This window comes from Peromyscus californicus, unplaced genomic scaffold (genome assembly GCF_007827085.1).
Source record: "Peromyscus californicus insignis strain IS unplaced genomic scaffold, ASM782708v3 Scaffold_12__1_contigs__length_115047231, whole genome shotgun sequence".
Classification (NCBI taxonomy): domain Eukaryota; kingdom Metazoa; phylum Chordata; class Mammalia; order Rodentia; family Cricetidae; genus Peromyscus; species Peromyscus californicus.
Window position 1 is genome coordinate 93,567,721 of NW_026294413.1, and position 13,805 is coordinate 93,581,525.

At 48.3% G+C, this 13,805-nt stretch overlaps 1 protein-coding gene across 7 annotated transcripts in view; it reads left to right on the top strand.

Moving 5' to 3' along the window:
* The window catches only part of Arhgap22 (Rho GTPase activating protein 22), a 165,990-nt gene that overhangs the window by 23,134 nt on the left and 129,051 nt on the right, over positions 1 to 13,805 (top strand). Inside the window, exon 1 of one of the 7 annotated variants that reach the window (XM_052733912.1) lies at positions 2,175 to 2,490. The exons of the other annotated variants lie outside the window; for them this stretch is intronic. Coding sequence (XP_052589872.1) covers positions 2,457 to 2,490 — 34 coding nt within the window. The 5' untranslated portion in view covers positions 2,175 to 2,456. Of the gene's footprint in view, positions 1 to 2,174; positions 2,491 to 13,805 lie in introns of those variants that run through there. 7 annotated transcript variants of the gene reach the window in all.

Consider the following 13,805-nt stretch of genomic DNA (forward strand, 5'->3'; position numbering starts at 1 on the left):
TGCTGTCCTAGACTGGTCTGGGTTGTACTTGGCCTTAAAGGAGAGAGGCCATGCAATGGTGTTTCTGATCTGTCCATATATAGTGTATGTGTGTGCACGCATGTGTGTGTTTAGTGCATGTGTACGTCACCATATAATTGCTCCACATGTATGGAGGGCAGAGGTTGACATGGGGAATCTTCCTCAATCACTCTCCACCTAGTATATTGAGGCAGGGTCTCTCACTTGAACTCGGAGCTTGCCAACGGGGCTAGTCTAGCTCACCAGCTTGTTCCTAGGATCCCCTATTTCTGCCTCCCAAGCATTAGGACTACAGCCAGGCTGCCATGCCCACCCAGGATTTATGTGGGCTCTAAGGATCCAGATTCTTATCCCTGTGCTTGCGTGGCAGGCATTTTACCCCTGAGCCATCTCCCTGTCCTCTATACACACTGTCCTTTACAGAGCATTTTATGAGGTCGTTTGGGGCTCGCAGTCAGAAGGGCAAGAAGGCCAGTCCTAGGAAAGTATGCACGGTCTCAGGAAAAGTGCTTAGTGTCTCCCGGAACTGGTAGGATCAGGACAGTTTCACAGTGGGGGAGGGAGGTGCGGGGGGGGGGGGGGCAGCGGCGCGGAGGGAGGGTTTTTTTTTTTAAGCATGACAAGACCTGTGGAGCTGAAGCAGTGTGAGGAAGGTTTCCAGAGGTGGGGTTCTGTCTGCAGAGGCACAGGCCGTGGGAGCCGGGGCTGCATATGAAAGGGGACACACAGGTCCTCCTATGACCTGCACAGAGGACCTCAGGAGGGACTGCTCTAGATTATGGCCAAAGCATGGAGGCCTGGGACAGAGGGGAAGGCAGGAAGGACTGGGAAAGAAAGGCCTTGGATATCATGTCAGGATATTGCTCCTTCATCTGAGGAACGATCTAAGATCAGAAAACTGGTTGACGCTGAATGAGACTACCCTCTGTGGACTCGTCCTCCTGCTCACCTGGATGTGGGGCTTACCACATCCTGCACACTTCCCCCTCACTCTTCAGCCCCCCCCCCTCAAGTCTAGACTCTCCCACCTTTTCTGGAAAGCTTCAGAGGTCTCCCAGGAGCCCTCCTTCCCCTGCAGCTGCTGAGGTTGATGAAACGTCAGTGGGACTGTGAGAATCAATGGATGTGGGGCACGTAGAAAGCTATGTGGGGGCGGGGGGGGGCTGTGGGGGGGAACAGGGACAAGAGGCATTCAAAGAAGGATGATTATAAAACAACGCGAAATAACCCAACCCTAGGCTCAGTGGTTATGAGGACACATGAGGAGGTTCTCAGAGCACAAAGTGAGCAGGGTCACACTCCAACAAGTTCATCGGACACCCTCGAGGTGGGAACTCTTACCATGCAGTGGTCAGAACTGGAGTATTTTGAGAAACTCATTTCATAGAAAAGTTTACAACCAGAGTGGGAAGGACATATCTGTAACCCAGCAGGCAAGAGGGTGAGGCAGAAGGATCAAGAGTTCAAGGCCAGCCTGGGCTACACGACAAGACTCTCAGCGCCTCCGCCTACCCCCCCCCCAAAAAAAAAGACAAAACAAAACAAAAATGGGCAACAGCAACAACAAAAGCAAGAGTTTAGAGTCAGCTTTGCGTGCACTTGCCAGCCCTGCCTCTAGGCAACAGTGAGAGAGTGGAACATACTGTTGTGACTGAGTTTGTAGAGCTGTTTTTAGGGCGTTAAGGTGGGACCCAATAACAGCCCCAGTAGGCACCACGCTGATCCTAGCAGAGATCTGTTACGCAGCTCAGTAAGTTTTGGGACCCTGGTTTCTGTCCCCTTACTAAGGAGGTGGTTGATACCCTCAGCAGGACTCTTTTTGCTAGTGGAGTTGCTGAGGATGTGAGCGATGCCAGAATGCTCGTTCCTTCCCAGAAAGGCAATGAGCTGAGATGCATGTCCCCTTAGGCTGTGCCTCGAGGGGTCTTACCACTCCCTAGCCTTAGCAGGGCGTGCTAGACCGGCCAACCACGGTGCTATGTGTGTCCTCCGCCCTCTTGGTGGCCGGCTGGCTGGCTCACAGACCTCCAGGGCTTGAGGACCTGTAGCCAGCTGCAATCTCCACTGGGCTTCAGATGGCCCCACCCACCTGCCCGCCCTGAGGCCCAAGACCCCGCCTCCTCTTTCAGGAATGGGTAGCCAAGCAAACACGATAGCCAGGCGGGACCCGCCCTGGCCAGTGATTGATCACCAAACATCACTGTGGCTTTAATGGTCCGCTTGGATGGAAATTAATTCTGGAATGGATAAATAATGCATCAGGATTTATGTAGTCCAAAGCAAGCCGGAGCCAGGAGAGAGAGCCGAGGGGGTGACGCCAGTGGCCCCCGGGGCTCGAAAGAGCTAGGCATGAAGGGCCACTGGCCAAGAAGAAGAGAAAAGGGAAGCCGATGGCAGCATGATCGGCCCAGCGAGTCTGGCCAGGCGGCTGCAGCATGCTGAGCCCAAAGATCAGACAGGCCAGGAGGGGTAAGTACAAATTCCTGCGGACTTCTGATTTCTAGTCACACAGCGTGTTTCCCCTGGCAAACGCGAGAACACTCCAGGAGCTGTCCTGCCCGGTTACAGGTGGGGAAGGCGCTCTGGGGCTGTGGCACCTGGACCGAGAGCCTATGTGCCTGTGTGCCTACGGTTCCGGTGAGATTGGGGGAGGGGGGGTCGGACCTGAGATCGCACAGGGCAGTAGCTATTTTTAGTGTGTAGGTGGCGAGCACCTCCGCCCTACATTTCATGTTTTATAGCCCCTCTATCGTTATAGGTAAACAGGTGGCGACAAGGGAGGAAAACGTTGCTTTTCACTCACAGTAAAAGTTGAAATGATCCTACTCGGGTTAGCAATACACAGGCTTCTGCAGAGTTCAAGTCTAAGGCCAGCCTACTAAGAGCACCCCCCACCCCCAGCCCGCAGGGAGGCAGAGGTAGAGCGTATCTCACACCTACCTTTATGCCAGAATAAGACCTGCGGAACTGCACAGTTGAAAAACCGGTGGGGGGTGGAGCAGATACTAAGAGTCCAATAAAGCAAGAGATTGTAATCTGTAGTTCAGGACTCAGCAGCCTTCAGCTCCTGTCCCAGCAGAGTAGCCTCAGGACCCAGCCACTAGACAGGAAAAGAAACAGAGCCTTTTCCCCAGGCAGCAACTTCTTGGCCAGGAGTGAGGTTACTTCTGATGCAAACATCTGTCTTTTTTAAAGAGATGGAATGGCCTTTTCAGATGACCAGTGCTTGGGGACAACCTGCCTTCTAAGCGCAGAGGATAAAGATGGATTGTTGGAGATGAGTGGGACATGGGAGTGCTCCTTGGAGGCAGCTGTGTGTGGGTGTGTGTTGGGGGGGGGGGAGACAGGGATCCTGTACCTACTCAGGGATGCCACATTTCATTAGCATGTTGAAGGCACTTGGGTGACTTTTCCAGTGTGTTCAGGGCCATCCAGACTCCTCTGGAGGTTGTTGGGATGTAGTGTAATGTGGGAGCCTGGTGAGCAAAGCAAAGATTCGCCTGGCTCTCTGAGGTGTAATCTAAAGATGACCAAGGGATGAGCCAGGCCAGAGCCCCCAGTCCAGCCATTTCCTTCCCTGTCCTTCTGTCTGAAGACACAGTCACGAGTCACGAGAGGCTAGTGAGCACTTGGCATATACTGGTCCAAAGAGAGAAGTACACACAGGTTCCTGATGCCTCCATAAATAATTGTTTGATAACCTGCTGAAATGACAATACTTTTGGTGGGTGAAAGAAGCAAATTATTAAAGTTAATCTCACCTTTTTTTTTCCGCCTTTCTCTAGCTCTGAGTATAGCTACTGCATTATTTCCATGACCTACATGCTCATGTTAGACCTTTTATATTTCTGTAGAATCTTGTTGGTCTGAAAGAGACTAGTCCTTCAGCAAAGGGGCCTGTCTGTGAAATCCCAGACTTCATTACTGTATGTGCCTGTGTGTGTGCGCGTTTGTGTGCATGTGCACACATGTGTGCGCCTGTGGAGGCAAGAGGTCAGCTTCAGGTGTCTTCTATTGTTCTTCATTTTATTCTTTTTTTTTTTTTTTTTTTTTTTTTTGGTTTTTCGAGACAGGGTTTCTCTGTGTAGCTTTGCGCCTCTCCTGGAACTCACTTGGTAGCCCAGGCTGGCCTCGAACTCACAGAGATCCGCCTGGCTCTGCCTCCCGAGTGCTGGGATTAAAGGCGTGCGCCACCACCGCCCGGCGTTCATTTTATTCTTTGAGACAGACTCTCCCCCTGAAGCCGGAGCTCACTGATTTGGCTCAACTGGCTGACCAGAAATCTGCCTCTTTGCCCCACCCTCAACACACAGACACACACCACTGTGGCCGGCTTTGCACATGGTGTGAGGGGTCCGAACTCAGATCTTGATACTTGCATGACCAGCACGTTACCCACCGAGCTGTCTCCCACCCTCACCAAACTTCTCTTAAATATTTGAGTTCAGTGGCTCTCCGTTAACAGCAGCCCTTCCTCCCTTCAGGAACATGAGGAAGTGTCTGGAGGCGTCTGTTGACCATTCTAACCAAGGGTGCTACTGGCATCCTGGAGGTGGTGGCCAAGGATGCTGCTGGGCACCCCACAGTGCCCAGGACAAGGCCTAGTACACAGAATTATCTGATCTCAAATGCCAGCAGTGCCAAGGTTAAGGAGCCCTCTCTACCAGACATGTGACAAGTTTAAGTTGCTAGTGTAGTTTTTCGGGAGTTAATATAGGAATCAGTTGCCTACAAAACTGTCTGACCATAAATCCTGAGAGAGACATTCTGAGAGCATGGGTCACACCGGAAGCTGCTGTGCACAGGGTACCAGGAGGTGGCCAGAGTGACCTAGGGTTCTTGATCTGTAAGCTGAGGAATGACAGGGAACAGATCAGGGACAGGATGGCAGAGGGAGGCTGAGCATGCTGCTGGGGTGGGAGTGGGGAGCATCACATGTCATCCTGGTGTCACAAGTGTGTGTGTGTGTGTGTGTGTGTGTGTGTGTGTGTGTGTGTGTGTGTGTATGAACCAGGTTAAATTTGCAGCTTGTGAGGAAATACGTATCAGTGTATTTCCTCAAAGAAAATGGGCTCTGGCAGATGGAAGAATTTTCATCAAATTCACCCCTATTTAAAACTTTCAGTGTTAGGACAGGGTCTGTGTGACCCCAAAAGAGCCTTCACAACACCAACCCCCAGCCCTGCTCTCCAGCCACTGTCCGGTCTAGACTCTTGCAGAAATACCCCCAAGTGTTGTGTCGCTGGGAAAGATCAGGATTCCCCCACAGGAAAGTTAAGAAACCCAGGCCTGAACCATAGGCTCAGAGGGCTTTGGGGTCTGGCTGAAAAGCTGCTCCCTTGGGCTGGTGATACCTGGGCTTCCTGGGTCCCTTTCAGAAGCCACATCGGCTGCTAACTTTTTGGCCGGCCATCCCTGAAGGAACAGGTGAAGGTGACCATGACCATGAAGGGTGTCCTTGTCATCTCTTTGTAGGGGTAGGAGGAGGTGTCTGGATTAAGAATTCCCTAGAAGGCTCACTGGCAGTTTCCTAAATGTAGAACTGTCTTAGTCTGTTGCTAAACAGAATGCCTACGATTGTGTCGTTTATGATGAAAAGAGGCAGGGATGACGAGATGGCTCAGCAGCTTGCTGCCAAGCCTGATGACCTGAGTTCAATACCCAAAACACACATGGTGGAAAGAAAGAAGTAATTCCCTTAAAAGTGATTCTCTAACCTCTACATGCACAATAATGAAAAAATAAATATAAATATATTTTAAAGGAAACAATTTTAAAGGCTATTTGGTTTATGCTTTGGAAGCCTAAGAACATGGTGCTAACACATGCTAGTCTTCAGGCCTCATGGCAGAAAAGCCGAAGACTGGAGTGAGCATGTGTGGAAGCAAGATGTGTGAGAGAGCCTGAGGGGAAGTGCTAGGCATATCAGAACCTGCTTTCGCCACAACTTACCCACTCTTTGGGAAGTCCATTAATCTCTTCATTATGAGGTAGCCTCGGTGACTGTTACCTCCTAACACCATCACCTCTTAGAACTGTCACATTGAGAAACTGGGCTTCGTCATGGGTTTTAATAGAACTGTATCCAAATCACAGCATGAAGTAGGTCAACTGTCCATCCCTGGGTGGGTTCATCTCCCAAAAACTTACAGGCAGGCAGGCAGGCAGGTAGGCAGACGCACGCACGCACGCACGCACGCACGCACGCACAAAGCTCAGCCCAGTGAAAGCAGGTGGTGCTGTCCCTGCTGCCTTAGCTCCCACCTGGATCTAAGCTCCCTGGGGGCCCTTTCCTGATACCCTGTCCCCAGCGAGCACATCTCCCACTGACCCATGTTCCCACTACTGCCCTGCTCCCCGGTTGGGAAAGGAAGACACGGCTCGCTCTGTCCCTGCCACTTTCACAGAAGAAAACCAGGTTGCATCTGCTCACCCTTCACAGCAGGGCACAAGCCCACGTGCTGTTTGACACAAACAGAATAGCTATCTCTTTTCAAGACAGAAAAACAAAACACAAGGTAGGACCCCCTCCTCTCCGAGTTCTGGGATGGCTTCAAACAGCCAGGAGGAGCCAGGGGGACCAGGCAGAACTCTCACGCCCATCATTACACTCTCCATCCTTGTTCCCTCCATGTTCCTTCCTCAGCTTGTACCCTGATGAGTACTAGTTGCCTGCAGCCCTGGGACCAGGCCCTTGCAAGACCTGGGTCCGATTCATCCCATCTCTCTAGGCCTTGGTACTTGGACTGTGGGGCTTGTCTTGATGGTTTGGCCCGTCTTGGTGCAGCCTCCTTAGGGCCCATGAACCCCATCCCACGTTAGTAGTTATTGCGGTGGCCTGCCCCCACTGCACGGGTCTGAAGTACGCCTCCCGAAGCGCTCTGTTCAATGCCCATCCCACTCGTCTCAGGCCAAGCCCTCTGTAGCCATCATAACCTCTAACCTGGCCAAAGCCATCATTCAACATGTAAGTTACACCCCGCCCCCTTCTCCCGCTGTCTCCCCTCACTCTCCAACTAGGAATCCTTCAGCAGTCTCCACTGATGTTTGTTTGTTTGTTTGTTTGTTTTTGTTTTTTGAGACAGAGTTTCCCTGTGTAGCTTTGGAGCCTTTTCTGGAACTCACTCTGTAGCCCAGGCTGGCCTCGAACTCACAGAGATCCGCCTGCCTCTGCCTCCCTCCCGAGTGCTGGGATTAAAGGCGTGCGCCACTACCGCCCGGGTTTCCACTGCTTTTTAAAATTAAATCCCACCATTCTTACAATGGCTCTGAGTGTCCCTCATGGCCCAGCTCGCTTCCAGCCACTTCTCACACACTAAGACCCAGAGCCACTGACCTTCTGCCTGTTTCTCTGTGTTCCATGAGTTCCCTCTGGACTTCCTCTTACACTCACATTCACACATGAACACACTCCTGCTGTTCACCCTCCAGCCCTCAGCTCCTTCCACCAAGGCAATCCTGCCCCACCCTACTCCAATTTGGGTCCCCGCCCCATACTCAGTTCACTTTGTTCTTCTGTCTTTCCTTCCAGTGGCAGTTACATATTTCTGAGAGTGACTTTTAAATATGTCACCTGCACTGGACTATAAGCTTCACGAGGGTGGGGACCATTTTTCTTTTTGAACAACATTATGCCCTTAGTACCTGGTATATATTTTTAAATGGATGAATAAATGAATCGATCAGTCAGTCATGGGAAAACGTTGTTAACTCGGGAGGCTTGAGACTGGTCTCTGCTTTAACTCATTGAGGGTCTTAGGAAAAATGTATCCCTACCCTTGACTGACTGTGTGTTACAAATAGTCACCCAGTCCACAAATGTCCTTTACTTGTCTATTAAAGGGTTTGATAGGTAAATGGAGCTGGTGGTGGCACTGGTGGTGCTGGTTACCCCGTGGAAAGGTCATGGTCACAATAGAACCCAGTGGTACTTTTTAGAGCTTTATTAGGAGGGAAAGGGGGAGCCAGGCCTAGGGGGGCGGGGTGGAACAGAGCAGAGCAGAGAGCAGAGAGGGAACAGAGACAGAACACACAGAGAGGGTGGGGGTCCGCGTCCGCCTTTTTAAAGCATGTACATAACTGCCAGCACCCCCTGATGACAAAAGACACAAGACCCCAAGCTGTGCATGTGCCTAACAGGGTTTTATTGTTGTTGTAGTTTTTTAATTTGAGATGTCTATGAATTTTTATTTCATGTCACCAATCCTTCAGTTATTTTCCTTTGGAGCTTCTTCTTTGATTGGAATGGTTCAGAGTAAGCTTGTGTCTCTTGAGGAGGATCCATTCTTCAGAAGGAATCTAGGCTGCAATGGCTGTGGCTAACTTCCCAGGAGCCTCCACGAGTGGAGAGCCTGGCTACTGCAGGGTGGAGAGAGAGAGCCGGTGGGTGGCATGCAGACTTTTCTGTGGCTTTCTTCTAAGGACTTTTCCCCACAAGAGAGTAAACTTATATTTGCTAAATTCCCTCAATGATACAGGCATTTTGTTGTAATTCCTTAATTCTCCCGGCTGCACTAAAATGAAGTACCTTTGATGTCATTTTGAAATGTGTGGGAGGAAAATCGTGAGTGTCCTGAGCAAACATGGCGGAATTGACATTCATGTTTGTCTGATGTTAAGTCCTTTGCTTGTCCTGGACCCAAACTATTTACAGACCTCTGTAAATTACCCTGCAGGCCTCCGGCTATAGTTACAAAACGCAAGGAAGCTGAAGGAAGTGCCTACAGCTTTTGGACAAACATTGGATGTAGGCAGCTGATACCGTGTTTAAGATTGGAAAAACAAAGCCTAGGAGAACTAAGCAAACATAAAAACAAGACCAATTCTGGGAAAACAAAGAGTAATATCCAAAAGGACAAAAATAGAGATGGTATAATACAGTACTCGTTGGGGACTAGCAACCACGTGGCACTAATGATGGAAGTTCTATATATCGACCTAATGCAACTTATGATATAATTGCATGGGAAAATATGAGGAGGATTCTTGTGTCAGGGGTGGGGGATCCTCTTCCATAGTTAAAAAGTCAATAGATAGCACTTAGAAAGGAAAAATCAAGACATGTCAATAAATGAGTATTATCTAAGAATGTGGTAACCACTAGGGGGAATAAAAACTATGTTCATGTGTCCCCTGTGGCAGGAATGCATCCTAAGAAATGCATCATTAGGCGATGCTGTCATTCTGCCAACATCACGTACTCACATACCAATTTGGTGAGCACCTGAGCTGCATGGCTCAGCCTACTTCTCCTGGGCTACAACATTATGTAATATTTTACATACGATTGAAGGCAATTGCAATACAGTAGTCATAAAAGCTATAATAAAATACAGTGTGAAAGACAAACAGCTACAACTGTTCAGGGCACTTACTGCGCATGGAGGTCATCATGACTGGAAGTTGCCCTGGGTGAGTCAGTGAGTGACTGGGGAGTGAGTGTAGAAACCCAGGACATCACTGCACATCACTGGACACTAGATTTAAATGAAAAACATCTTTCCTTCTTCAATAATAAATTAACTTTAGCTTACCATGACAATTTTACTTTATAAACTTTCAAAATTTAACTTTTTAACCTTTTTTTTGGACAGGTTTAAACACAAATATATTCTAAAACCATACCAAAATACTCTTTGTACCCTTGTTGCATAAGCTTTTTTTCTGGTTTTAGTTTTTGTATACTCTAGACTTTTTCTAAAAAATTAAAATACAGGGCTAGAGAGTTGGGTTGGCCATTAAAGGCTAGGTTCAACCAAAAACGAATACAGTCATACATGTCAGCCTACACTGGATGGGCTATTAACATCACTGACTTCTACCTGATTTACAAAATATTTTGTACAATACATTGTACATACATGGATGTATTACCATACATGTGTGCAGTGCCCTCAGAAGTCAGAAAAGGGTGCTGGATATCTTGGAATTGTAATTACAGGTGTTTGTGAGCTTCCCTGTGAGTGCCAGAAACTGAACCCAGGTCGTCTACAAGAGCAGCAAATGCTCTCTGGCTTCCAGTTAACTGTTTTAAACATTAATTGTAGCATACTCTAAAATAACAGTTAGGAATATGGATACTAAGTGCACAAACAGCACAGTGAGTTTCAATGATTATTAAATATTATGCACCATACATAGTTGTATGTTCTATACCTTTATACAACTGATCACAAAATTAGTTTGTTAATATTATCATCACCACAAATACATGAACAATGTGTTTTGTACAAGTTTGTGACTGTTACCACGTCACTAGCTTTGAGAATTTTCCATCTTTGTAATAATATCATGGGCCCACAACTACGTGTGGCCAAACCATTGTTGTGCATCACAGGACTGTACAAAGATAAAAAGTGACTTCCTCTAGGGGTAAGGATAGAAGATGAGGAATACAGGCTCTGGAGTCATGCCCGAGGCTTGTGGGATTCCTTGAGATGTTGCCAGGGAATGATAACCCGGAAGCCAGCTGACTCATCCCAGCTGACTAGGGAACTGTTCAGAATCCTGGAGGTTTCTGTTCTTAGGTCCACAGCCCCCTCTGCTTGCTTAGTTCAGAGTGGTGTGCCTTCGTAGACTATATCCATGATGACCCGATGTTGCCTACGCCCAAGCAGGCTAAATACACTGAGGGTTTCCTAGGAGAGATCACATCCATAGCCTGAGAGTAGAACCACATCTGACTTTGCCTATATCTCACTCAGAAAGGGGCTGGAAGACAGCAGAGTGTTTCCTAAGCTGTGCCAAGGAGGGGTGTGTGAGAGCTGTGGCCGGAGCTCGAGGCAGGAAGCTGCGGGCACAGCTGCTTTCTATTCCGTGTCGTGTTCCCTCTGAGCAGGGAGCTCACTCACCGTTAGGGCGTGCAGTGGAAACCATGAAGGAATGCTGCTTGGTGCCTCACTCGGCCTTGTTAATGCTTAGAGGGCTTTCTTATATAACCAGGACCACCTACCTAGGGATGGGATTACCCACAGTATTCTAGGACCTCCTTAGCAGGTAGTAAGTACCCAAGACTATCCCTGCAGACTTACCCACAGGCCGATCGGATCTAGGCAACTCTTCAGTCGGGGTTTTCCTCTCAGGTGACTCCATGCTGTGTCAAGTTGACAAAGCTAAATAGGACACGGGATACAGGCCAGAGTTCAGTCAAGGGTAGAGACCTCACATTGGAACCCAAAAGGAAAGAAGGGCACCCACATGTCTCCTTCACCTGGCTGTGTCCTCACACCGAGGCCAGGCCCTGGCATGACTGTTGATAGCTAATTCTACCCTGATGACAGGAGTGCCCAAGCCTGTATGTCTTCCACTGATGCCCAGACCCTCTACCTCACACAGACAATACACTGTTTCCCAAATGTGCCTTCCAGAACTAATGGGAAATTACAGCAGTGCTCAGATCAGCCAAGGGCTCAGGACAAGCCCAGGGAATCTAATTAGAGGAGATAAAAGCTCCCTATCTGAGAATCTTTGAAAGACAGCAGCCTCAAAGTACATTGTAAATAGATTTTTTAAACTGTTGTTTGAAGTTTTTGTTGTTCATTTCTATTTTTTTTGTTTGTTTTGACTGAGATATAATTTCCATACATGGTTCCCTGTTCTCTGCACTTTCAGTTACCTGTGATCAACCATGTTTCAAATTAAATTAAAAAAAAAAATCCAGAATTTGCCGGGCATGGTGGTGTACACCTTTAGCTCCAGCACTTGGTAGGCAGAGGTATGTGTATCTCTGTGAGTTCAAGGCCAGTCTGATCTACAAAGAGAATTCCAGGACAACCAGGGTTGTTACACAGAGAAAACCTGTCTTGAAAGACAAAACAAAACAAACAAACAAAATCCAGAAGTAAAGAATTAATGCATTTTAAATTGTGCACTGCTTTCTGATTTCAATTGTAGCATGATACAATCTCACAGCTTCTCACTGTGTCCCACCTGGGACATAAATCATCCGTCTGTCCGGTGTGTTCATGTACTCTCTCTCCATTAGTCACTCAGAAGACATCTTGGATATCAGATTGGTAGCCATGGTAACACAATGCTTGTATTCAAGCAATCTTTATTTTGTTTAATAATGACTCTAAGGCACAAGAGTAGTGATACTAAACAAATTAGTACATCAGAAAACAGCGATGTGAGAAGGTAGAAGTTACTAACTTTATCGAGGATAAATACATACAGGAGAAAACAGAGCTTCTGTATCATTTAGTAGTATTGGCATTTTGAGGTATCTGGGGGATCTTAGACCATTCCCTGAGGGTAAAGAGGCACTGATACAAAATAAAATGTTTGTCTTAAATGTCTCCCCATTATCTGCCATCCTGATCAACACACAGTGCATTTTCCTTAACTCCAGGAAGTCCCCTCCTGTGTCCTCCCAGGATGACTGGTTTTTTAATTTTTATCACCATGGAGTGACTTTAAATTTCGTATGAATGGAATCATGGGCATGATTCCCACTGTCAACACTACACCTACATCGTCTTTCTTCTCCTTTTATGGAAGGCGAGAGAAACTTGGAGGTTTGGAATGTGCTGGGTGTACCTGAGCTTTCCATTTGCATGAAAACCTCTAATTTCACTCCTGTCACCAACCATAATAAGGAGAGAGAAACTGGAGCTAAATGCTCAAAGTCAGAGCACTCATAACATCTTGAGCTTAAATCCAGGACTTTGAAGTCCAAGCAAGTTCCTCCCAAATTCAGCTGCATCTGTGACTGGTGGAGGTAAATGGTCTCTCAGAAGCTGTTGGTTTGAATCCACCAAGTGGCTGCTCCCTCCCATAGGGACTCAAGATGCCATCACCAGTGCAGGAACCAAAAGGCTAGGTGAGGTCACACCACCCACTCTGATCTGGCCTTCTCAGATGGACTTTACTGGGGGGCATGCCCACTGAGCCACGGGCTAGTGAGAATCAGGCTAGGATTGGTCACTGCTTCCCAGGTAGCAATGAGGGGCAGATTCCAGCAGTGTTGGCCACGGGTGCAAAAGTGTATGCCTGGTGTCACCTTCCTGGCGATGTGGAAGAATCCCGATTTGGCTTCTGTGTTGCATTGACTTCTGTATTTGGGAAGTGGGTGGGTGTATATAGCCTTCTTAGGTGTTACAGATTCAGCAACCTTCACCACCATTTGGGGTTGGATACATATTTGAGAGTTCCAGCACTCTCGATGCTTACAGTGATAGCAGTACCCACTGCTGATGCTTGGAGGACTTACATGATGGGAGAGCTGGCATATCTCAGGAAGTGACTTCACTCCTGCCTTCCATGTCCCGGGAACAGACCTTCCCTGTCCATGCCTGCTAGGCCCCACGTCAACTCTGAGCACTCCTGGATAACGAGATTCCAAAGACCAGGCCACTGTTCCCACTGTTACTTTAAAGGAGCAGTGATGCTTCCCATGCACCGTGCACAAAGGATGAGGGAGCCAAAGGGGGCCACTCTCAGAGCAGATTCCCCTAGAGTCCTCAGCCTTGGCCTCAGCCAGCCAGGTTCCTCTGCATCTGGACGCTGTCCTGGGCGCCACCTGCAGGGCTGGAAGCAAATAACCAACTAGCCATAACCCATGCACAGTCTCTAAGGACCAGAGTATTTAAGAAGGTAAGCTACAGACATATATTCTGATCTGTTCCCTACCCTTTCCCGTAGCCTTTGAACTGCTGCTGCCCAAGGCCCATGTACCAAGAAGGAAGGCTGTTGTGTCTGGGAGACAGCACCAGAGACTCAGGCCCCTCCCTCCTCTTGCTCTCTTTCCAAGATACATCAGACAATCTGACAGGCAAACAGGTTTC